This window comes from Elephas maximus, chromosome 1 (assembly GCF_024166365.1).
Source record: "Elephas maximus indicus isolate mEleMax1 chromosome 1, mEleMax1 primary haplotype, whole genome shotgun sequence".
Taxonomy (NCBI): domain Eukaryota; kingdom Metazoa; phylum Chordata; class Mammalia; order Proboscidea; family Elephantidae; genus Elephas; species Elephas maximus.
In genome coordinates this window covers 143682054-143708757 of record NC_064819.1, presented here as the reverse complement: position 1 = coordinate 143708757, position 26704 = coordinate 143682054, and the positions used below count along the sequence as shown (strand labels likewise).

Genomic DNA, 26704 nt, shown 5'->3' with positions numbered 1-26704 from the left:
TAGAACCCTGCAGTTCATCAACTTTTAAGGTGAAAACAGAGAAAAAAGCAGTTTATTAAAAAGAAAAAAAAGTTAAAGAGAAAGAAAATCAGGAGAAAGCATATTCCAGAAGCTAAAGAAGAAAGGGCTTCATAGAAAGAATAGTCAGTATCCTATCCCACAGAGATATGGGATAAAGGCGCGATCTAACAATTACAAGATTAATGACGTTAGCAGAAACAGTTTTAGTAATTTAGTGAGAGCAGAACTCAAGGTACAAGAACATAAGGAAGTTAAGGAACTAAAAAAAGTAAAAACTGGTAGTTCAAATTGAGTGATAAAAGAAAGAAGGGAAATATACTCGTATTAAGGGAAAAGTAAGGAGGAGAAGAGATACATGTTAGAGAGTGAAGAGATACATACCTTTTTAAGAAAAGGAGCATGGAAAAGAGAAACTGAAGATGCAGGAGACATAAGGACTACTTGATGGTTTATGGTGCTGAAGAAACTAAAATGAGATGTAATTCAAAACAGATTTGAAGAGGTTAGTTATGAAAATGAGACACCTCTTCTTCAAAGACAAAACGGAAGGGAAAAGGATTGGCAGCAGAAGTGGTAAGTGTTAAGGGAAAGCAGGTTATGAGAGTTAGTACCTAATACACTCTAATTTCCTTATGAAAAAAAGAGGTAACATACTACAGGTGACAGGGATGTGGATAAAAAAGAGGACTTAAAGAGAGCAGAAAAAGTTTGTGACAACCACCGTAGGCACTATCAATGAAACGGGACTTGCCAGCCAGCATGATTATCCCATTGGAAGTTAGAAACCATGAGTACTATAGTCCTCCAAGTCAAAGATAAACTGGAAAAGAGAGTAGGTGCTTGCAGTATTGAAAATGATTTTATTACCTTCTTGATACTATGCTATAATTTTCTAAAATAAGCAAGTATTTCCTTCACATAGAAAAAGAAAAGCTCACTATTCCTTCAAAAGAAGTTGAGGTAGAAGTATAAATGAATATGACCAGAAAATAAGAGTCCTGAGCTTAACAGTTTGGAGGCAGAGCAATGTGACAAAAAGCCCTGGGGAAGGCTGATCAGTGGGGAACTTCACTGGAAAAGAGACAGGTATGGAATTCTGAGGCTAGAGCAACGGATGGGTCCACATGGACGGCAAAGTAATCAGGACAGATGGCAAGAAGTGAGGTGAAAAAGCAGCAATGAGAAGTGAGGATATATAATACATGGTTCAAAAGAAAATATTTGTAATACATTTCTGTAAATCCTTAACATATTTTTAATGGCTTCACCATATACGTACACGCCTATATGTTTTCCTATGACTGAATAAGCACCTCACCTTAAGTCAGAAAATGGTACCAGATATAGATACAGCACCAAAGCCAAACAGACTTAATTTGAAATATAAAGACAACATCATTTTCAATTCTTCATAGTATTATGATTTAAAATGAGAGCTTCCAAGCATGACAGGGGCATTAACAGTTCGGACAAATGTTACTGACCTGAGTACCCCAGGCAACAAGAGTAATATCACTTCCTTCCTGTATGACTTCAGCCTGGGACAGTGGGATGTAGTACGATTCTACAGGAACCTGTTCCACTGAATGCATAACAGGAAGAAAAATAAAAGATTAATTATTTTTCCTCCTGTGACATTTGCACATAAAAAAAAAGACCCATCAACAGATGAATGGATGAACAAATTCTGATACATACATGCAATGAACACTATGCAACAATAAGTAACAATGAAGAGTCTGTGAAACATCTTACAACATGAATGAATCAGGAGGACATTATGCTCAGTGAAATAACTCAACCACAAAAGGACAAATATTGGAGGCGGGGCCAAGATGGCAAAGTAGTCAGACACTTTCGGTAAACTCTCTTACAACAAAGATCTGGAAAAAAAGTAAAACAATTACATTTATCAAGCTAGGAGCCCTGAACATCAAAGACAGAGTTAGAAAATGGACTGAAAGGCAGGAGAACGGTGAGATGGTTCAGAAGCAGAGAGGAGTTCCTGAACCTGAATCACCAGGAATGCTCAGGCACTATTCCCGGGAGTGGCTACACCAGGCTGGTGGTAGCGTTTGGCCACACTTTCCTCAGGGAGAAACAGCCAGCCGCACAGCCTACTCACACCTCCAGAACCAGAGAAGTACGGTGCCCTTGGCAAAACCTAAGTTCTTGGGTATATTTTACTGTACCCCCAGCCCCCAAGCCAGCTTCAGTGGTTGTTGATTTCCCTGGGCCTGAGATAGGTCCTGTTGAGCAACCTGAGCCATTGCCCAGCCTTGGAGAAGGAATAAATTCACAATTGAGGGAAAAGATAATCTACCAGCTCCACTAACCTGGGGAGCCCAGGACAGAAGCAGCTCCTGTCCAGGCATAAATGGTCTGTGGACTTTGAATAACTCACCGCCCCACATGGACCTGTGTGGGGCTATTTTAGAGAATAGGCCCTTTGGCAGGCTGCAACTGTTTCAGCTGTGTGGTGGAGGGGTGGGTGTTTGCTGTCTGACACCACTTTGCCTATTAAACATGGTCCTTACCTACCCACATCAGGGGCCTAAGGACTAGTGGCTTGACTCAGGTCACCCAGGCACCTATGACAGGGGTCTAAGGATAACTGGTACCTCCCAGTCCTTACAACCAAAAGCACTGGGTGCCCATGGTCTGTCTGCAGAACACACCCACCTGTGCTCTCTAGGGAACAGGTACGCGCTTTCCTCATAATCACTCGGAGAATGGTTGTCAGCCTCCTGCCTTGTTCAGAGCATGACCCCCAGCTGCAACCAGATCCGGAATCTGCACCACTCACCCCTGAACCTCTGAGACTGTAGGACAGTGCCTGTACCACACACTAAATGACCAGCTACCTGGACACCTGAGCAGAATTCATACAAGAAAAGTAAATGGGCTCCTAGGCTCATATACCCAATAACAGCTCTAGCCATTTGGTGACAGGACATTAGAGCTTCAAAGGCAAAAATAATCAAGCTAGCTCACTCAAGGAACCTACCTAGGCATATCAAAACAAAACAAAGCAATAAGCTAGGATACATTAAGCAAACATAAAAAAACATGATAACTTATAGATGGCTCGGAGAAAACAGTTGATATCAAATCACATAAAGAAGCATACGATGATTGCTTCAGTAACTTCTCAAAACTAAGAATCAAGGGATCTTCTAGATGAAAGTGCATTCCTGGAAATACCAGATGCAGAATACCAAAGACTAGTATAGAGAACTCCTCAAGACATGAGGAAGGAGATAAGGCCACACGCAGAACAAGCCAAGGAACACACAGATAAAGCAACTGAAGAAATTTAAAAGGTTATTCAAAAGCTTAATGAAAAATTGAATATGCTGCAAGAATCCATAGAGAGACAGCAATCAGAAATTCAAAAGATTAACAATAAAATTACAGAATTAGACAACTCAATAGAAAGTTAAAGGAACAGAATTGAGCAAGTAGAAGGCAGAATCGCCAAGGCTGAAGATTAAGCACTTGGCACCAATATTTGAAGAAAACTCAGATAAAAGAATTTAAAAAAATGAAGAAACCCTAAGAATCACCTGGGACTCTATCAAGAGAAATAACCTACGCATGATTAGAGTACCAGAACAGGGAAGGATAACAGAAAATACAGAGAGAATTGTTGAAGATTTGTTAACAGAAAACTTCCCTGATATCGTAAAATATGAGAAGATATTTATCCAAGATGCACATCGAACTCCACATAAGGTAGATCTTAAAAGAAAGTCACCAGGACATATTATAGTCAAACTTGCCAAAACCAAAGGTAAAGAGAGAATTTTAAGAGCAGCTAGAGATAAACAAAAAGTCAACTACAAAGGAGAGTCAACATGAATAAACTCGAACTACTTGGCAGAAACTATGCAGGCAAGAAGGCAATGGGATGACTTACATATAAAGCATTGAAGAAAAAAAAACTGCCAGCCAAGAATCACATATCCAGCAAAACTATCTCTCAAATATGAAGGCGAAACTAGGACATTTCCAGATAAACAGAAGTTTAGGGAATTTGTAAAAAAAACAAACCAAAACTAAAAGAAATACTAAAGGGAGTTCTCTGGTTAGAAAATCAATAATATCCGGTATCAACCCAAGACTAGAACACTGGACAGAGCAATCAGATGTCAACTCAGATACAGAAATCACAAAAACAAAGCAATGTAAAAAAAAAAAAAAAAAAAAACGCTCAAAACAGGGAAACAGTGATGTCATTATGTAAAAGAAGACAACATCAAATCAATAAAGAGGGACTACTAGGAAACGTAACCATAAATCTTTCATATGGAGAAGAAGACAAGGCGATATAAAGAAATAAAAGTCAGGTTTAAACTCAGAAAAGTAGAGGTAAATATTCAGGTAACCAAAAAGGAGACGAACAAGCCAAAATAAAACACAAGAAAAAAATAGAAACTCAGCAGAAACGAAATCAACTACAATGAATAAGAGGAAAAGACAATATATAAAGATAAACTACTCTGCACAAAAAATTAAGTGGGAAAAAGAAACTGTCAACGACACACACAAAAAAAAGACATCAAAATGATAGCACTAACCTCATACCTATCCAAAATTACACTGAATATAATTGGACTAACTGCACAAATAAAAGAGACAGAGAGTGGCAGTATGGATGAAAAACCACAATCTGTCCACATGCTGCCTACAAGAGACACACCTTAGACGTAGAGACAGAAACAAACTAAAACTCCAAGGATGGAAGAAAATACATCAAGAAAACAATAAGCAAAAAAGAGCAGGAGTAGCAATATTAATTTCTGACAAAATACACTTATAAGTTAAATCCACCACAAACGATAAGGAAGGACAATATATAATGATTAAAGGGACAATATACCAGGAGGATATAACCATATTAAATATTTATGCACCCAATAACAGGGCTGCAATATGCATTAAAAAAAAAAACCCTAACAGAATTGAAAAGTGAGATACATACCTCCACAGTTATAGTAGGAGACTTCAACACACCACTTTAGTTCAAGAACAGAATATCCAGAAAGAAGCTCAATAAAGACACGGAAGATCTAACTGCCACAATCAACCAAATTGACCTCATAGACATATACAGAACATTCCACCCAACAGCAGTCAAGTATACTTTCTTTTCCAGCACACATGGAACATTCTCTAGAATAGACCACATATTACATCATAAAGCAAGCCTTAGCAGAATCCAAAACATCAAAATACTACAAAGCATCTACTCTGAAAATAAGGACATAAAAGTAGAGATCAGTAACAAAAAATGCAGGTAAAAGAAATCAAACACTTGGAAACTGAACAATATTCTGCTCAAAAACAAAAGGGTTACAGAAGATATTATGGATGGAATAAAGAAATTCATAGAATCCAATGAGAATGAAAACATTTCCTATCAGAACCTTTGAGACAGAGCTAAAGCAGTGCTCAGAGGTCAGCTCACATCAATAAGTACATACATACAAAAAGAAGAAAGGGCCAAAATCAAAGAATTATCCCTACGACTTGAACAAATAGAGTGCAACAAAAGAAACCCTAAGGCACCAGGAGAGAGCAAATAATAAAAATGAGAGCAGAATTAAATGGAGAACAGAAAAACAATTGAGAGACTTAACAAGACCAAAATCCGGTTCTTTGAAAAAATTAACAAAACGGATAAACCACTGGGCAAACTGACAAAAGAAAAACAAGAGAGGAAGGAAATAACCCAAATAAGAAATGAGGTGGGCAATATCATAACAGACCCAACTGAAATTAAAAGAATCATATCACTCATAAAAAGACCAGACTTAATCGTCTGACTGAGACTAGAAGAATTCCGGCGGTCATGGTCCCCAAACCTTCTGTTGGCCCATGATAGGAACCATTCCCGAAGACAACTCATCAGACATGGAATGGACTGGACAATGGACTGGAGAGAGATGCTGATGAGGAGTGAGCTACTTGTATCAGGTGGACACTTTAGACTGTGTTGGCATCTCCTGTCTGAAGGGGAGATGGGAGGGTAGACAGGGTTAGAAACTGGCAAAACAGTCACGAAAGGAGAGACTGGAAGGAGGGAGCAGACTGACTCATTAGAGGGAGAGTAAATGGGAGTATGTAGTAAGGTGTATATAAGTTTATATGTGACAGACTGACTTGATTTGTAAACTTTCACTTAAAGCACAATAAAAATTATTTAAAATAAGATAAAAAGAATCCTATCAGGCTACTATGAGAAATTGTACTCTAACAAATTTGAAAATCTAGAAGAAATGGATGAATTTCTAGAAACACACTACCTACCTAAACACAGAGGTAGAACAACTAAATAAACCTATAACAAAAGAATACATTGAAAAGGTAATCAAAAAACTCCCAACAAAAAAAAAAGCAATGGCCCAGATGGCTTCACTGCAGAGTTCTACCAAACTTTCAGAGAAGAGTTAACACCACTACTACTAAAGGTATTTCAGAGCATACAGAAGGACAGAATACTCCTTAACTCATTCTACGAAGCCAGCATATCCCTGATATCAAAACCAGTTAAAGACACCACACACACAAAAAAAGAAGATTACAAACCTATATCCCTCATGAACTTAAATGCAAAATCCTCAACAAAATTCTCGCCAATAGAATTCAACAATATATCAAAAGAAATAATTCACCATGACCAAGTGGGATTAATACTAGGTGCAGGGATGGATCAACATTAGAAAAACAATTAATGTAATCCATCATATAAATCAAACAAAAGACAAGAATCACATGATCTTATCAATTGATGCAGAAAAGGCATTTGACAAAGTTCAACACCCATTCATGATAAAAACTCTCAGCAAAATAAGAACAGAAGGAAAATTCCTCCACATAAAAAAAGGCATTCATACAAAGCCAATAGCCAACATCATCCTAAATGCAGAGTCTGAGACCAGTCCCCTTGAGATCAGCAACCAGACAAGGATACCCTTTTTTCATGACTCTTATTCAACACTGTGCTCGATGTCCTAGCCAGAGCAATTAGGCTAGATAAAGAAATAAAGAGCATCCAGGTTGGCAAGGAAGAAGTAAAAGTACCTCTACTTGCAGATGACATGATCCTATACACAGAAAATCCTAAAGAATCCTCAAGAAAACTATTGAAACTAGTAGAAGAGTTCAGCAGATTATCAGGATACAAGATAAACATACAAAAATCACTTGGATTCCTCTACACCAACAAAAAGAACATCGAAGAGGAAATCACCAAATCAATACCATTTACAGTAGTCCCCAAGAAGATAAAATACTTAGCAATAAATCTTACCAGAGATGTAAAAGACTTATACAAAGAAAACTACAAAACACTTCTGCAAGAAACCAAAAGAGACCCACATAAGTGGAAAAACATAACTTGCTCATGGATAGGAGGAATTAACATTGTAAAAATGTCCATTCTACCAAAAGCGATCTATAGATTTAACGCAATTTTGGATCCAAATTCCAACGACATTTTTTAATGAGACAGAGAAACAAATCACCAACTTCATATGGAAGGGAAAGAGGCCCCAGATAAGTAAAGTATTACTGAAAAACAAGAACAATGTGGGAGGCCTCACTCTACCTGATTTTTGAACCTATTATACCACCACAATAGTCAAAACAGCCTGGTACTAGTATAACAACAGATACATAGACCAATGGAACAGAATTGAGAATCCAGACATAAATCCATCCACATATGAGCAGCTGATATTTGACAAAAGCCCAAAGTCAGTTAAATGGGGAAAAGACAGTCTCTTTAACAAATAGTTCTGGTGTAACTGGATATCCATCTGCAAAAAAATGAAACAAGACCCATACCTCACTCCATGCACAAAAACTAACTCTAATGGATCAAATTCTAAATATAAAATCTGAAACAATAAAGATCATGGAAGAAAAAATAGGGACAAAATCAGGAGCCCTAATACATGGCATAAATAGTAAACAAAACATTACTAACAAAGCAGAAGAAAAACTAGATAACTGGGAACTCCTAAAAATCAAACACCTATGCTCATCCAAAGACTTCACCAATAGAGTAAAAAGACTACCTACGGACCGGGAAAAAGTTTTTAGCTCTGACATTTCCGATCAGCACCTGATCTCTAAAAACTACATGACAGTGCAAAAACGTAACTGCAAAAAGACAAATAACCCAATTAAAAAATGGGCAAAAGATATGAACAGACACTTCACTAAAGAAGACATTCAGGCAGCTAACAGATACATGAGGAAATGCTCACGATCATTAGCCATTAGAGAAATGCAAATCAAAACTACAATGAGATTCCATCTCACTCTAACAAGGCTGGCATTAATCCAAAAAACACAAAAATAATAAATGTTGGAGAGGTTGCGGAGAGACTGGAACATTCATACACTGCTGGTGGGAATGCAAAATGGCACAACCATTTTGGAAATCGATTTGGCGCTTCCTTATGAACTAGAAGTAGAACTACCATACGATCCAGCAATCCTGTGCCTTGGAATATATCCTAAAGAAATAACGGCCTTTACATGAACGGCTATATGCACACTCATGTTCATTGCAGCGGTGTTTACAATAGCAAAAAGAGGGAAGCAACCAAGGCAATGACACAATGGAATACCATGCATTGATAAAGAACAGTGATGAATCCGTGAAACATTTCATAACATGGAGTAGTCTGGAAGGCATTATGCTGAATGAAATCAGTCATTTGCAAAAGGACAAATATTTTATGAGACCACTATCATAAGAACTCGAAAAATAGTTTACACAGGGAAGAAAATATTCTTTGATAGTTACGAGAAGGCAGGCGGAGGGAGGGAGGGAGGAAGGGGTTTTTACTAATTAGACAGTCACCAATTAAGAGCTATTTTAGGTAAAGGGAAAGACAACACACAATACAGGAGCGGTCAGAACAAATGGACTAAACCAAAAGCAAAGAAGTTTCCTGAAAAACTGAACACTTTGAAGGCCAGCATAGCAGCGGCAGGGGTTTGGGGACCATGGCTTCAGGGAACATCTAAGTCAATTGGCATAATAAAATCTATTAAGAAAACATTCTGCATCCTACTTTGGAGAATGGTGTCTGGGGTATTAGTCTGGGGTATTAAATGCTAGCAAGCAGCTATCTAAGATGCATCAATTGGTCTCAACCCACCTGGAGCAAGAAAGGATGAAGAACACCAAGGACACATGGTAATTATGAGCCTAAGAGACAGAAGGGCCACATAAACCAGAGACTTACATCAGCCTGAGACCAGAAGAACTAGATGGTGCCTGGCTACAACCGAGGACTGCCCTGACAGGGAACACAACAGAGAACCCCTGAGGGAGCAGGAGAGCAGTAGGATGCAAATCCCAAATTCTCGTAAAGACCAGACTTAGTGGTCTGACTGAGACTAGAAGGACCCCAGAGGTCATGGTCCCCAGACCCTCTGATAGCCCAAGACAGGAACCATTCCTAAAGTCAACTCTTCAGACAGGAATTGGACTGGACTAAGGGATAGGAAAAAAAACAGACATATTAAACTGAGGTAGTGTATTTGGCTGTTCTCAATTGTTAACCAAAGTGAGAGTCAAGAAAGACACTGACAACCTCTGGCAAACATGCCAATGGTTGATTGTGGGCTCTCTGCCATCATCAAGTCCTCTTTCCTCTGGCAGCAAGATCTGCATCCCAGTAGAGAAGGCTTGAGGCCACTGCACACTTTCCGTCTTACTTGTGAGTCAGTGGCCGCCATTCAAGAGTCCTGTCTTTCCTGCCTTGTAAAAGAGGTGCCAACTAGTGATTAGCAAATCCCTGGAACACACACCCCAGAGAAATGGGTTGGCATCTTGGCCCACCTCCTTTGAAAAGTTGCCAGGGAGTGACTAATGATTTCTCTGTATAATACCCAGAAACAAGTCTTCATTATTTGAACAATTAATTAAGGGGCAAAGTAGCAAACAAAGCTTTATTCTCTATCAAATTTATATTATACAGAGCATTAGATTCAGGAAGAGTATTATATTAACAACAACAAAACAAACCTCTTCACAGATCTGCATGGATTTAATCCTATGAGCAGGAGAGTAAGAATACAATTTTAATATGCTCATTTTCTTAAACTTGGGCAAAACAGATCACTTGAAAATCAAGCTATATTTCCCAGGTACTTTTGGTTACATTAATTTAAAAGATGTTTATTCTAAGAAAAGGTTATTTCAAATTAAGTCTTACGTATCTACCCCATGGTTATGTGCTTTTTGAAAGAGCAGCTAACAGTAGTTAGAGCACAAATCTTCAGGAACTGAAAAGCACCACATACGATCACTTTGTAGATTCCTATTTTCATAGAATTAAGTGAAACCACTCCATTTCACCACATGATGATTATACTCGAATCTCAGCGCTAATGAGCATTCCACAGAGAAATCCTTCAGCAACAGATACATGTTGACAAAAATGTATGATTTAGAAAAACAGGAAATCTTTCCAAGGCCACAATAAAAATGTTTTAATTGTTCAGATAATTGGACAGAATAGATCTTAAAATGTATATTGTAATATTTCCACATATATGCTTCCCTTGTTATTTGCATATATGCAAATGCACTTATATTCATAGACGCTTATAGACTCATGGCATAAAATAGGTCACTCATGGCTCCATTTCTCAGCTTCCTTTTTTGTTCCAATTTTCTTCTAATTTATATATTGCTTATAAGTCATTTTAAATGCTTTTTGGAATAAGATAGGGAGTTAACGTCCTCAGTTGCTAACCAAAAGGTTGGAGGTTCACGTCTACCTAGAGGCACCTCTGAGAAGAGTCTGGTGATCTACTTCTGAAAAATTGGCCATTGAAAACCCTATGGAGCACAGTTCTACTGTGACACACATGGGGTCACCATGAATCAAAGTCAACTCAACAGAAACAGATAATAAATAATAAATATACAATGTATGATATACATACTTATATACAAATATACACATATAATATACATACATTTAATATTTATTGTGCACTTAACACATGCAGACTTCGTGCAAGCTGAAGCAATATGAAACTGAAAAAGGCAGTCCTTGCCCTTGAGAAGCACACTCTCAACAGGGAGTTATAAAGATGGAGATTGTGACTAAACAAAAACATGATATAGCACTGGGAACAATCTGCTGTAGAAGCACAGACGGAAATAACAACTGGTTATAAGGATCGAGGAAGCTTCATGACGGAGGGTACCACTGATATGGGTCTTACAGGATCAGGAGGTACCTGACACAAGAGTATAAGGAAAGAAGGGCATTCCATGTAGAAAGAAATGGTATGTAGAAAGAAATGGAATGGTATGTAGAAAGAAATGGTATGTACAAAGAAATGCAGGTATGAAAGTATGCACGTGCATGTGTGCACATCTATAAACAGATGTGAACACATATTTTCATGACATTTCAGGTAAAGGTGAATACTGAAACCTGCAAATTATATACCTACATCCCCGAAAGCACTGTCTAATTCCCTCTAATTTAATACATTAATAGATCATATAAAAAGCATCTGCAAGAAAATAACAACTCACTCACTCTTAATGATGCAAGATCCCCTGTGAGGCACAATATTAATATTACCATTATAGAGATAATAGGGTAATTTCTCTGCCCTGGCACTAATCTGCAGTAACGCTAGGTTCTTCACAAATGGGCAACTCAGGCGGAGCTTTATTCATATTGCATTATACATGATACAGTGACAAAATATAGTCTCTTTTAAAAGGAAGTAGAGGATATTTCTAAAATATATGTTACTTCGGGCTGTCAGATTATTAACAGCATACTCAAGGTTTCCATACTTGAAAAAGCCTGCCTTATTTGTCAGAGTTAACAGTCTGCTGGGGGAGGGAACAAAGACGGGGCGAATCCACTTGGTCTCTAGCCCAGCTCTGGCCCTGGCTCTGCACCTGATTAATCTGGTGATCTCTGACGAAGCATCATATTCTTCTTGTGTCCCAGTGTCCTATGCTGTAAACTGTGGGAAGCAGCATATGTCTATTTCCCACATTGCAGTAACAGAATGAGGATACACTAAGTTAATCAATGTGGACATCCTTTTAGTTCTTAGGAAGAAAACAGCTCTATAATCTTAATGATACAGTCATTAAGATCTTAAAGGAAGTTTTCACTCTAGAAATATTCTTACCTGTATTATCATTTGTGGAGCCCTGGTGGCACAGTGGTTGAGAGCTACGGCGAGCTACTATGAACTACAGCTGCTAACCAAAAGGTCAGCAGTTCGAATCCACCAACAGCTCCTTGGAAACCCTTTGGGGTGGTTCTACTCTCTCTTTTTGGGTCACTATGAGTCAGAATCAACAAGATGGCAATGGATTTGGTGTTTTGGTTATTATCATTTGCTGTGTAAAACTGGTATTTAACCATAAAGTAATACCATCTCTACGTTACAACTGTTATTTTTCTGAATAAATAATCAGACCTGAGGTAACTGATTATGGTCACACTTTTTTGATAACTTTCACTTCTATACTAACAATTATTTTTAACACTGATGTTAGAGATTTAAAAAGAGAATATATGTGAGAATCCAGATATAAATCCACCCACATATAAGCATCTGATATTTGACAAAGGCCCAGTGTCAGTTAATTGGGGAAAAGATAGTCTTTCTAACAAATGCTGCTGGCATAACTGGATATTCATTTGCAAAAAAATGAAACAGGACCCATACCTCACACCATGCACAAAAACTAACTCCAAGTGGATCAGAGACCTAAACATAAAGACTAAAACGATAAAGATCATGGAAGAAAAAATAGGGACAACCCTAGGAGCCCTAATACAAGGCATAAACAGAATACAAAACATTACCAAAGATGATGAAGAGAAACCCGATAACTGGGAGCTCCTAAAAATCAAACACCTATGCTCATCTAAAGAGTTCACTGAAAGACGAAAAAGACCATCTACAGACTGGGAAAGAATGTTCAGCTATGACATCTCAGACCAGCACCTGATCTCTAAAATCTATATGATTCTGTTAAAATTCGACCACAAAAAACCCAGTCAAAAAGTGGGCAAAGGAGATGAACACGTACTTCACTAAAGAAGATATTCAGGCAGCTAACAGATACATGAGAAAATGCTCTCGATCATTAGCCATTAGAGAAATGCAGATTAAAACTGCGATGAGATTCCATCTCACTCCAACAAAAACCTGTTGGCTGGCATTAATCCAAAAAACACAAAATAATAAATGTTGGAGAGGCTGCGGAGAGATTGGAACTCTTATACACTGCTGGTTGGAATGTCAAATGGTACAACCACTTTGGAAATCTATCTGGCGTTATCTTAAACAGTTAGAAATAGAACTACCACACAACCCAGAAATCCCACTCCTTGGAATATACCCTAGAGAAATAAGAGCCTTTACACGAACAGATATATGCACACCCATGTTTATTGCAGCACCATTTACAATAGCAAAAAGCTGGAAGGAACCAAGGTGTCCATCAACAGATGAATGGTTAAATAAATTGTGGTATATTCACACAATGGAATACCACGCATCGATAAAGAACAGAGACGAGTCTATGAAACATTTCATAACATGGAGGAACCTGGAAGGCACTATGCTGAGTGAAATCAGTCAGATGCAAAAGGACAAATATTGTATAAGACCACTATTATAAGATCTTGAGAGACAGTATAAACTAAGAAGAACACATTCTTTTGTGGTTACGAGAGGGGAGAGGGAGGGAGGGTGGGAGAGGGTTATTTACTGATTAGATAGTAGATAAGAACTACTTTAGGTGAAGGGAAGGACAATACTCAAGACAGGGAAGGTCAGCTCAACTGGACTGGATCAAAAGCAAAGAAGTTTCTGGGATAAACTGAATGCTTCAAAGGTCAGCGGAGCAAGGGTGGGGGTTTGGGGAGTATGGCTTAAGGGGACTTCTAAGTCAATTGGCAAAATAAATTCTATTAAGAAAACATTCTGCATCCCACTTTGAAGTGTGGGGTCTGGGGTCTTAAATGCTAACAAGTGGCCATCTAAGATGCATCAATTGGTCTCAACCCACCTGGATCAAAGGAGAATGAAGAACACCAAGGTCACATGATAACTATGAGCCCAAGAGACAGAAAGGGCCACATGAACTAGAGACTTACATTATCCTGAGACCAGAAGAACTAGATGGTGCCCGGCCACAACCGATGACTGCCCTGACAGGGAGCACAACAGAGAATCCCTGAGGGAGCAGGAGAACAGTGGGATGCAGACCCCAAATTCTCATGAGAAGACCAGACTTAATGGTCTGACTGAGACTAGAAGAATCCCAGTGGTCATGGTCCCCAAACCTTCTGTTGGCCCAGGACAGGAACCATTCCCGAAGACAACTCATCAGACATGGAAGGGACTAGACAATGGGTTGGAGAGAGATGCTGATCAAGACTGAGCTACTTGTATCAGGCGGACACTTTAGACTGTGTTGGCATCTCCTGTCTGGAGGGGATATGGGAGGGTAGAGAGGGTTAGAAACTGGCAAAACGGTCACGAAAGGAGAGACTGGAAGGAGGGAGTGGGCTGACTCATTAGGGGGAGAGTAAGTGGGAGTATGTAGTAAGGTGTATATAAGCTTATATGTGACAGACTGACTTGATTTGTAAACTTTCACTTAAAGCACAATAAAAATTATTTTAAAAAAAGAGACTATATGACCAAGAAGACTAAATGTAATTTCTTCTAGTAAATGCTTTAAAATTAGCCCCCAAACACAGTTGTGTCCAATCCTGCCCTCACCTCTTCACATTAAATTACTAAGAATCTAAAAGATAACAGTCTACATCGGAAAGACAAAATCAACGTATTATTAACGATACTACATTTGTCTCACCAAGTAATGTGAAAAAAAATCTATAAAGATGCTCCACACCCTCATGGAAATGCCACCTCCTGAGAAGAGAAGCCATTTGGAACCTTGTTGTTAAGAGTGGTCCTCTGGTGTGCCTGGAGACCATAGCTTGGAATAAAATTCCAGAGACACCAGAGGACCACTTTTTTAACAACAGGATTCCAAATGGTTGTGGTAAGGTGGAAGGGCATGAAAGTGAGGAGTCCCAATAATCTAACAAACTTTGGAAGTAAGAGTCAAAGTACCCACAGAATGATTATTTACAGCCTCGAATAGCCTTCAATAAATAAAAGAATGATTCCTGAGCTAGCATGAGAGCCAGCATTGATACCAATTCATCCTGTCCATACAGGCTTCCAATAATCACCATGTGGACACACTGCTCCACAGAATATCATTTTCTGTACCATAAGCACATTGGTGATGCAGCATTTTTTTTTAATGACTTCATAAAAGAATTAAAAGATTGGTGCTGGCTCTCAAGCTAGCTCAGCAATCATTCTTTTATTCACTGAAAGTTATTCCAACCTGCGGATAACCATTCTGTAGGTATTTGTGCTGACTTAGGATCTAGCTATTTGTGCACGGGTGGGTAATGCCAACTACTGGCCACTAGATGAGATAATTGCAAAAATGCAATTGATTTTAAGCCACATCCCAGTTTCAAGATGTTAAAATGTGAGAAGGAAATGAGCATCTTAAAGTCAATGAGATTAAGTATCTTATATGAGATGGATGACTTTAAAATGTTACGGTATTGTTATATTTTTCACATCATGCTTTCAGTAACCTAAGTCCCTCAGTTTTCTAAAGTCAAAATATGTCCTCTCCTCAAGCTAAATACAATATTACCCACAAGAAATTACAATTCCCACTAGAATCAAAGTATTTACTTTCATCCACTGACTTCCTAAAGGTAGAGGTTAGGCAGAAAAAGCCACTGAAACACATCAACAAAAGGCAATTCTTTTACATGTAAGAAAGACAATGGGAGGCAGAGGAGGACAGGGGATGGTTGAAGGGACACAAGAAACACAAGGTGGAGAGGAGTGCTGTCACATTGTAGGGAGAGCAGTGAGGGTCACATAACAATGTGTGTATAAGTTTTTGTATGAGAAACTGACTTGAATTGTAAACTTCCACTGAAAGCACAATAAAAATAAGGAGAGGAAGAGAAAGACAATAGGGACTACACGATACATTTGTTAGACTGCAAAATTCATCATTGCATGCCCAACACTGAACAGTAGGTGTTGACTATATCAATCTGCAGACAATCAGAAAAATAAGAAACTTTGCTAAAAGAATTTAATTCAGGGAATCTTTTTAAAGATGTTAGAAGAACCAGAGTAGCGAATGGTAAAAGTGTGCAACCCAGAGATCAAGAAGCAGCTATGATCTCTGGGCTGGATCCAGGAGCCCACAGGAGCCACTAATAATGTTGGAACCACCAGTGGCAGCTGCTGAGTAGGATGGTCCCCACTAAAGCCCCTGTCAATAATGCTGCTGACATCAAGGCTGCAGGACAATAACAGCTACTGCAGAGTCTCATTGACTGCTGCTACCAGACACAAGGGTGTCTACCTTCTTCCCACTTTCTAAACTAGTGCAAATGCTGCTCAATAACAGAATCTGCCTGCAAGGGGGTCAGGGAAACACAGTTTACTAGTTTCACAACCCCAGCATTACAGAGAACATAGAAGGGCAAGTGGGGCAATGAAAGCCAACTGAAAAATACATAGCAGATTTATATTGTAAATAACATTGAGCTGGAAAAAAGTCACCTTTGACAAAAGATAAAGGAAACCTCAGTATATCATCACAAAGATAATATTTATAGAGGCCTTTCTACATACCAGGCACTATTATAAGCATTTTAAATTTATCGCCTCATTTCTTCCTCAAAATAACTCAATGTAATTGATATTAGATTTATCCCAATTCTACAGAAAAAGAAGCTGAGGCATAGAGACATTAAATAAATCAGTTAAAGTTATAAGATATTTATAGTTATAAAGTTATAAGATAATAAGTGGTGACTCCCAGCCTTATAATCTCAACCCTTACCGTCTACCCTACAGAAATCTCCCAAAGTGCATTTCAGTAGAAAGACTAAATATGAGCACATAGCAAGCCTGAACCTCACCACATGCCTTAAAAATTCATAGCAGCAATTGCATATTTTAGGAAAGGGATATTATGCCTGCCACATTGTTCAAAAATTAAAAACACAATCTTAAGATCAAATAATTACTCTTTTCCCTCAGAAGGAAACCCTGGTGGTGTACTGGTTAAGTGCTACGGCTGCTAACCAAAGGGTCAGCAGTTCAAATCCACCAGGTGCTCCTTGGAAACTCTATGGGGCAGTTCTACTCTGTCCTATAGGGTCGCTATGAGTCGGAATCGACTCAGTGGCACTGGGTTTGGTTTTGGTTTTGGTTTTTCCCTCAGAACAATCAGGTATTAAATCTGGAATTCTCTCACTGACTTCCGGCAATTCACTCAATTTTTCAAATTAACTTTTTACATACTAAATGGGCTTTATATTCCATAAAGCCAGTATTTTTAAAAAAACCTCCATACATATCACCCCATGTCTGCCTCTGTACATTTCTATGTATCACTCCTCCATTAGAAATTTGTTTTTCTATTACATACATTTCCTTTATATCAAATCATGAATTAAAACTACCAAATTAGAACAGATTGTACGTGTACTTACATTAGCCAGAAACCAAAATTTGTAGTCTATGATTTAAGAAAGTCAAATGTCATTAATTATATTAGGTACTAGAGATACAAACATAAATTAGGTAGAATTCATGAATTCGAGTCCACCGTGGAGATGTTGCAATTAATAGAATTAATAAGTTTTTATTAAAATTATTAGGAAAATTTTCCCAACTGTAATTTTTATGAACTGATAATTTATAAAATTTTGTTGATATTTATTATAAGTTTATTAAAATTACTAAACAACCTAAAGGCCTTAAGAATTTATTGCTTCCTATCTATCTAACCTATTAGTATAAGCAGACTTCAACTTTCGTATCTTAAACTTTTGCTCAACACACACTTGTTTACATTGTAGATGAGAACCCCTAAAAGGCTTTTTGTATGCCTTGTATTCCAAATTTGGAATTCTATCGGTTAACTATGAAAACGTCAAGTGAACACATCTCTTATCTGCTTGCCAACAGTTTAGTTTTGGCAGTGTTATATTAACTGCCTGTATGGCAATGTTTCCATACTACTGGAATTTTTATTGTATTTACCTTTATTGCTTTATAAATATAAGGAAAAAAGAAAAACAAAAACATTGATACCACCAAAGAAAATTTTGTAAAATTGTGACCCAGAAAGAAATCATTTGGTACACTGCACACAAAATATCTTTAACCTCAATTAGATGTTTAAGCCAGTTAAATTGTTCAATTCAAAGGGAAAGGAAAAAAACATAAAATTAAAGATACATATGAAACATTGTAAACTAATTATCACTGAAAACGATGTATAAAAGGTGAGGTTCAACTGGGGATTTATTTCGTTTAGCTGTCTTGCAATGGAACTCCTTATTAAACGTAAATTAATGTTTGACTTTCAGACATTTTACTTCTTACACATTTTCAGGAACACATCAGGAAACTGCCGGCACTCAAAAAGTGAAAGACTGACTTGATTTTACCTGACAACGCATTTCTATATATGATAGGATATGTTGTAAGTCATTTTAACTGATCTGTAAGAGCTCCCTGAAAGACTAAAAGTGTCCCAGTGTGACCTTGTAGGAGCCCTGGTGGCGCAGTGGTTAAAGCACTAGGCTGCTAACCGAAAGGTCGGTGGTTCTAACCCACCAGTCGCTCTGTGGGAGAAAGATGTGGCACTCTGCTACCGTAAAGATAACAGCCTTGAAAACCTTATGGGACAGTTCTACTCTGTCCTATAGGGTCACTGTGAGTAGGAATCCACTCGAAGGCAGTGAATTTGACTGGTTTGGTGGTCTATGACCTTAGACACAGTAACTCTTGCCCCGCATCCCTCTTGGTAAACCTGAATTGCCCAACCAAAGCTAAACTCCAAGAATAATTCCTCCCTCTTCAGAGAGACTTTTGGACGAACTAGTCCTGAAATTGGCTGAACATCAAACGACCCCTCTTGCAAAAGCACTACAAAATCTTTACTCCTCTCTGTCCTGAGTTAGAACACTCCTTTTGAATTGTTCTCATGCCCCACCATTCTGAACAAAAAGACTTAATGCTTAAGGGTGTTAATATTGAGATAAATCATTGAGAATGTTTAAATAGTAATAATAAAAATGTTGTTGTTATTACATGTCATCAAGCCATTCTCAACTCACTGAGACCCCACGTGACAAGAGTAGAACTGCCCCCATACCCATAGGGTTTCCAAGGCTGTAATCTCTATACAGCCAGACCACCAGGTCTCTTTCCCACAGAGCCATTGGGTGGGTTCAAACTGCCAACCTTTCAGTTAGCAGCCGAGTGCCTACCAGGACTCCTAATAACAACAACTTGTGATACACTACTAATATTTATTGAGCACGTACTATATGCCCAGCACGATTCTAAATACTTTATATCAACTCACTTAATCAAATGATACTATAAAGAAAATGTTACACTACTAAATTATAAAATACAGAGGACATGTATGATACTCTCCCAAAATATAAATTACCAACATTTATTCAAGAATAGGTGGTACATAAATAACCATAAAAGATACTGAAAAGGGACTCAAAGATCTGTGCCTAAAAGGCACTACAGAGCTAGATAGTTTTACAAGAAAATCACATTAAACCTTATATAATACCCAAAAAAAAAAAAAAAACTAGCTTTCCAGTCAATTCCAACTCATGGTGACCCCATGTGTGCGCAGGCAGAAGTGTGCACAACAGCATTTCCAATGGTTGATTTTTCAGAACTATATCACCAGACCTTCCTTCAAGGCACCTCTGGGTGAACTTGAACCTCCAGCCTTTTGGTTAGCAGACAAGCGCATTATCCACTTGTGCCACCCAGGATACATAACAGATAGTTCCTAGTTATTTATTCCAGTCTGGAGCACAGAAAAAGGAAGTCAGCTTACTGGTTCATTCTACAAGACCAGCATAACTCTGATTCTAAAATCAGACAAGGATAGTGAAGGAAGACAACTATAAGCCAAATTTATATGTGAACATAGATAAGAAACTTTTTTAAAAAAATCTTCAAACTGAATCCAACAATATGCTGAAAGAATAATGTATCAAAATCAACTAGAATTTAACCCAGAAATGCAAGAGTTGACTCAACATTAGAAAATACGTTTATAAAATTTACCTCATCAGGAGAACACAGATCATCTCATCAAATACCTGAAAAGAATTTGATAAAATTCAACATCCTGGGGAATGTGAAAGGAAGGGGTCTCTAAGTAAATTAAAAACAAAGAGAAACTTCCTTAACTTGATAAGCATACCAACCAGAACCCTACTTAACAGTGGATGGGACACATTTTTAATAAAGTAAGAAAAAAGATAAATATATCTCCTCTTATCAATTATTGGGAATAAACAAATATAAGTATCATGGATTGAACTCTGTCCTCCAAAAATATGTGTCAGTGCTCGCTTCGGCAGCACATATACTAAAATTGGAATGATACAAGGAAGATTAGTACGGCCCCTGCGTGAAAAAGAAAAAAAACTTTTTTCTTTTTTCCATATTTTTAGGCGTACATAAATTTTTGTATGAGAGACTAACTTGATTTGTAAACTTTCACTTAAAGCACAACAAAAATTTGAAAATATATATATATATATGTGTGTCAACTTTGTTAGGCCATGACTCCCAGTATTGTGTGGTTGTCTTCCATTTTGTGATTGTTGTAATTTTTCCTATGTGTTATAAATCTTAATCTCTGCCTGTGGTTAATAAGGCAAGATTAGTGTAAGGTGTATATAAGCTTATATGTGACAGACTGACTTGATTTGTAAACTTTCACTTAAAGCACAATAAAAATTATTTTAAAAAAATAATAAAATAAGGCAAGATTAGATTATGTTAAAAAGGATTAGGGTGGGGTGTAATACCCTTACCCAGGTCACATCCCTGATCCGATGTAAAGGGACTTTCTTCGGGGTGTAGCCTGTACCACCTTTTATCTCTCAAGAGATAAAAGGAAAAGGAAGCTAGCAGAGAGTTGGGAACCTCATGCCACCAAGAAAGCAGCACCAGGAGCAAAGTGCATCTCTTGAACCTGGAGTTCCTACGCAGAGAAGCTCCTAGACCAACAGAAGATTGATGACAAAGATCTTCCTACAGGGCGGACAGACAGAGACAGCCTTCCTCTGGAGCCGACACCCTGAATTTCAACTTCTAGATTACCAGACTGTGAAGAAATAAATTTCTCTTTGTTAAAGCCATCAGCTTGTAGTATTTCTGTTATAGCAGCACTAGATAACTAAGACACTATTACTAAGTACAGAGGATAAGATTGTCCACCTAGAAAATCTAAGATAATTAATGAAAATACTATTAGAGAATTGAGTAAGGTCTCCAATGCAAATGCAATGTCAACATACAAAAATTGATAGATTTTCTATATGCCAGTAATAACCAATTAGAACATGTAATGGGAAAAAAGATCCTACCCATAACAGCAACAAAATTATAAAACATCTAGGAATAATCCAAACAACAAATGTGCTGCCAAACCTAATGAAAATACTTACAAAATTTTATCAATAGACATAAAAGAAGGATGAATGGAGACAACCATGTTCTTGGAAAAGAATCATTACAGTGATGATACTAAGAACAGAAAAAAAAAGGTTATAATGTTTTCTATTTTAAAAAAAAAAAACCTTGATATATACTATATTTACAAATAATAGGTTAACTGCAGCTCTCAATGATGACCAACCAGTGGGCATAGATAAAATGGTTGTATTCCACATATTATTAATCTCTTGAGATCCAGTTGTTCCAAGGCAGGCTTCTAATAAACAAACTGGCCAAGGCACTTTTTATGATGACAGAATATAGAAAAAGATGTTTAAAAAATACAATGAGCAAAATTCTAATACACAATAAAACCACAAGGTTTTTATTCTCAGTATTCCCAAGTTAAATGCCTTACAAATATTTCAGCTTTCAGGCTATAAATAGTTACACATTGAGCCTTGTCTCCTCAGAATACCTACATCAATAACATACTTCCTAATCCACGGTTTTTCACTAACTGCCATTTAGAGACTTGCAGAATTTGGCTTCATCAATCACTTACTGCTCAGGGCTGAATCGAAGAATATGCTTCAAGAGCAAGCCTGAACTAGCCTGCTGAAGAATAAAAGACAGATAGACCAGAACCTAGTCAGCCAAGGCACCAGATATGTGAGATATAACCCAACTTAGATCAGCAAATCCAACACATACATGACCCACAACTGACTGCAACCCAGTGAAACTAGAGCTGCCCAAGCGGGCCCAGCCTAAATTGCCCACCAGAAGATGAGCTATGTAAATAGTTATTGATTTCAGCCACTAAGCTTTAAAAAAAAAAAAAAAAAGCTTTAGGGGTAGCTTATTAAGCATCAATAGCTAGCTGACAGAACATTTCATTACTCAACCTATTTGAAACGAGAAAAACATATCTTTTTTAAGAAAACAATGCTAAATATAGTCAAGCATTAATTATAACATTGTTTATGCAAAAAATATAAAAATATTTCCAATATGTATATATCTTTTTAATTGAAAAAAATTAAATTATCTCAAGAATGGTGACAACTATCCCATAGTTAAGGATATGTTGACATTTAGTGAACCTTATCACCAACCTTATAAAAATAACCTTATATATATATGGATAAAATAACTGATGTGTTAATTTTTTTATTACATATGAAAGACTAAGATAGAACGAAGCCATTCCTGAAATGCACAATCACATCAACTACTACCAGCAATCGCTGAGAATTTTCAATGTGCCAGGTTGCATGCTAAGCATCTTCATGCATTCATTCATTTCACCTTTAAATCAACTTAATGAGACATGTACTATCATTGTCCTCATTGTACAGGTAAAAACACTGAAACCCAGAAAGGTTAAGTAGCTTGCCAAAAGTCACCCAGCTAGTAAGCCATGGAGCCAGTACTTTGAACTCAGGCAGTCTGGCCCCAGAATCTACACTCTTAACCACTTAATTATAATGCCCCAGGAGGACACAAAGGATAACTACAGGAAAAAGATAAACCTGACTGACTACCTAATGTGTCAAAATACAATGAAAAAAGATTAATTACATCAAGAAGATTAGGGACGGTATTAGTGTTAGGAACATGAGAAATTCGGCAAATGAAAAGGAGGAGGAGAAGGAAGAAAGAAAACGTTATTAACTCCAGAGAAAACAAAAAGTTGTACCCAAGAAGAAATGTAATAATGCACTTTTTGACTCAGCGGTGAATGATACTGATACGGTCATAGCAATGAAAACATAATAATGATCTGACTAGAAATCACACTACTATAACCCTATGGAAGCACTGGGAGAAGTTTGGATATGTTGAGGTTGGGGAGGTGGGCACATGGTAGAGAAAGGAAGGTGGCATAAAAGAGCTAAATTCTCCTTCTCTCTAGCAGGAACTTAATACCCAAAATCTTTAAAAACCATTATAAAGATACTCTTTACAAATACGGTGATAAATACCAGAAAAAAGTTCTAACAAAGTTGAAATTGGTTACCTGTGGAGAGAGAGTCATGGGTTTGGTAAAGGGTGAGGTAGGGAACTGCTATTTTTAGTTACAAGGCTGGCATTATTTGACTTATTAAATTCTATACATGTATTATTTTAATTTTAAAAACTAACTGAAAAATCTAACAAATGAATTAAATTTTCTCTCATTAATAAATCCACCTTGCTCTTGTCAGTGAGTGTACCGGGCTTTAAATGTACTAGCCTGCACAAAAATAATCTGCTTAGTAATGCCAAGGAAAACAAATCTAAAACACTAATTCCTCTCTTCTATGTGCACGGGAGGTTTGAAAAAAAAAAAATTTTTAATCTACCATTCAAAAGCTACCTAGCAAATCAATTTTTCTCTCTCCATAATGTATCGATTCACAGGTAATTGGTGTATTTACTAAAAAAAAATTTATTTAAATCCTCAAGATCAGTATGGCGTATTTTTGCCTCAAAGAGTAATTTGAATCCTGGAAATAAGGCAGTGCAAGGCTTTTAGTCTCCTTTTCTCATTATAACCATAGAAAAGCTACATTTACTTCAACATCACTGATGTTGTGTATCATTCAATTAAAACTTGAAAAGTTCAAAACACGTGCAAAAATAGCTTCTCCACAAGATGCCTATATCTGATAATACCACGCTACTCATTCTCTTTCTGAATCATAACCATTTTGTGTGTTTTTTACACTGTCTAGATTGCTACTCCTTATCTATCTTTACTAAATATCCTTCTGTCATTTTTAAAAAGTTCAATTATATTTAAATGACATAATTACAATAGTCAGAAAATCAAAAATGTTAGTCTTTTTCCTTTTAAATTCAAAAGTTTTATATCTATTTGTTGTATATTTAAAATTAAGTTTTAAAAAAAGTCAAGAAAACTGCCACATAAAAAATAATTACTTACCTATCTTTACTCTCATCTTTGTAGTTTATAAACCTACCAGTTAAACTGAAAGATATCATTTGTAAATTTTCTAGACTGGACATATAGGTGAGTCACCACAGCACAGAAGTTTAAACACAGAATAGTATATATAAGGGCACCAGACCCAGAAGTGAGGAGGTTGCAGAGCTGTAACAGCAACAGTGCTGTGCATTCACCAAATTATTGCATCTCCCCACCAAAACACAGGAAGACTACATTTCCCAGCTGCCTTTGCATCTAGTTGGGACATGTGACAAGTTCTGGTCAATGGAATATTGGCATATACCAAATCTAGACTTTGGCTCATAAAGTTGCCTGATAGTGATTCTCCGCTCTTTTTCTCTTTACAGGAATCTTTACAGGCCATATGTTGAAAAGGCAATGTCTAAGATGAAAGGAACCTGGGTCCCTTAATGTCCACATGGAACAGGGGCTCCCAAACCCCGCCTGTGATACACTGGACTCCAATATGTGTAGTTTTTAAAACTTTTAAAGAAGTGAGTCAATCCTGTCAATGGAGAAGTTAACGCAGTATGTCTTCAAAACCTGGACTACACACAATACTTAGGATGCACTGACTTAACGCAAGGGTCACTGGGTGGGTTCAAATCGCCGGCCTTTAGATTAGCAGCTGATAGCAAACTTCTTGCACTGCTCAAGCTCTGGTTGATACTATATATTCGCATTCAGTGAAAAAGTAGACTGCATCACTTCTAGGGGAAAATAAAAAAATAGGCAGTGGTACAGTGGTTAAGTGCTGGGCTGCTAATTGAAAGGTCAGTGTTTAGAAACCGATAGCAGCTCTGTGGGAGAAAAAACCTGGCAAACTGCTCCAGTAAAGATTACAGCCTGGAAAACCTTGTGTGGCAGTTCCACTCTGTCACATGGGGTCAATATGAGTCGTAATCAATTCATCAACACAAAATAACAACATAGTTATTAGCATAAAACTATGACACTGGAGAAAACTATATTTCATTTATCCCCTCCATTCAATAATATTAAAATAAGATGTAAAACAGGGTAATGTTTGAAAGAGGGCAGCCTCTGGATCAGAAACATTTGGTTTAAAACCTACCTCTACCATGTGTAACCTGTGAGAGTCTGAGCAAGTTTCTTAAACTCTCTAAATTTCAGTTAGTTTCCTTGCCTGAAAAGTGGATAACACCACTTCATGGGGCTTTTTTGAGGATTAAAGGGAAACATCTGTGCCATACATGACTCTAGAGACAGACTGGGTTTGAATTCTGGCTGTGTGCCTTTGGGCAAGTTGTTTCCCCAGGTTCCTCATCTGTAAAATGGTGATAATAACAGAATTGTTAAGGTTGTTGTGAGGATTAAATGAAACAGTCTATATGTTCATGTAATATATCACTGTGTCTAGCACTAAGTGTTCAACAAATGCTTAAAGACTAGTCAGATACACACACAGATTCTCTCACTTAACCCTCTCAACAAACTCATGACGTAAGTACTATTTTTACATGATGTTTTTTTTCCACTTTAGAAACAGATGGGGCTATTACCTCAGCCACTGAGACAAAGGTGGCATTTATATTAAGTTATGACAGGCTGCAGCTTATTGTGTTAATCTAAGTGGGCTACTTTCATGTTTAAAAAGTAGCACCTTTTCTCTAATCAAGATTATTATTTTAAGCAAGATACCTATTATATTAGTAAAGTCTACAAGAGATTAAAACTCAAAGGAGGTTAAAATCAAAATGAGATTTAACAGAAGGATCTTGGGGAAGCTCATTAATCAAAGGAAGAATAAAGGAACAAGAGTAGCTCCAGGAACCTTAGAAACTAACCAAAAGAATTGAAGGGGTAAAGGCTGTCACTTTTCATTTCTATTTCTCTCCCCCCATGCCACCACCAGTGAACATGTCTGCTTGGCTTCACAGTCTTCCTTCTACTAGATACTATCGCTCACTAAATGGCAGGGGACTTGGCTCAGTTTCACATCTCCCAAGGCAAACCGCCCCAAAGAAAGTGCAGGTCTGTCTCCACATACAAAAATCCAGAAAAGAACTCAGAATGTCTGGGCTTGGGCTACCTTCCCATCCCTCAGTGATCATG

General features: G+C 37.5%; 1 protein-coding gene and 1 non-coding gene across 6 annotated transcripts in view; one reads left to right on the top strand and one right to left on the bottom strand.

Moving 5' to 3' along the window:
- BCKDHB (branched chain keto acid dehydrogenase E1 subunit beta) overlaps positions 1-26704 on the bottom strand; it is a 632618-nt gene that overhangs the window by 503483 nt on the left and 102431 nt on the right. For all 5 annotated transcript variants that reach the window (XM_049896118.1, XM_049896136.1, XM_049896108.1 and 2 more), the window contains exon 7: positions 1506-1603. In XM_049896118.1, coding sequence (XP_049752075.1) covers positions 1506-1603 — 98 coding nt within the window. The remainder of the gene's footprint in view (positions 1-1505; positions 1604-26704) is intronic.
- LOC126057761 (U6 spliceosomal RNA) lies at positions 20573-20679 on the top strand. Its single transcript, XR_007512841.1, has one exon. It is a non-coding gene; the product is annotated as a U6 spliceosomal RNA (small nuclear RNA).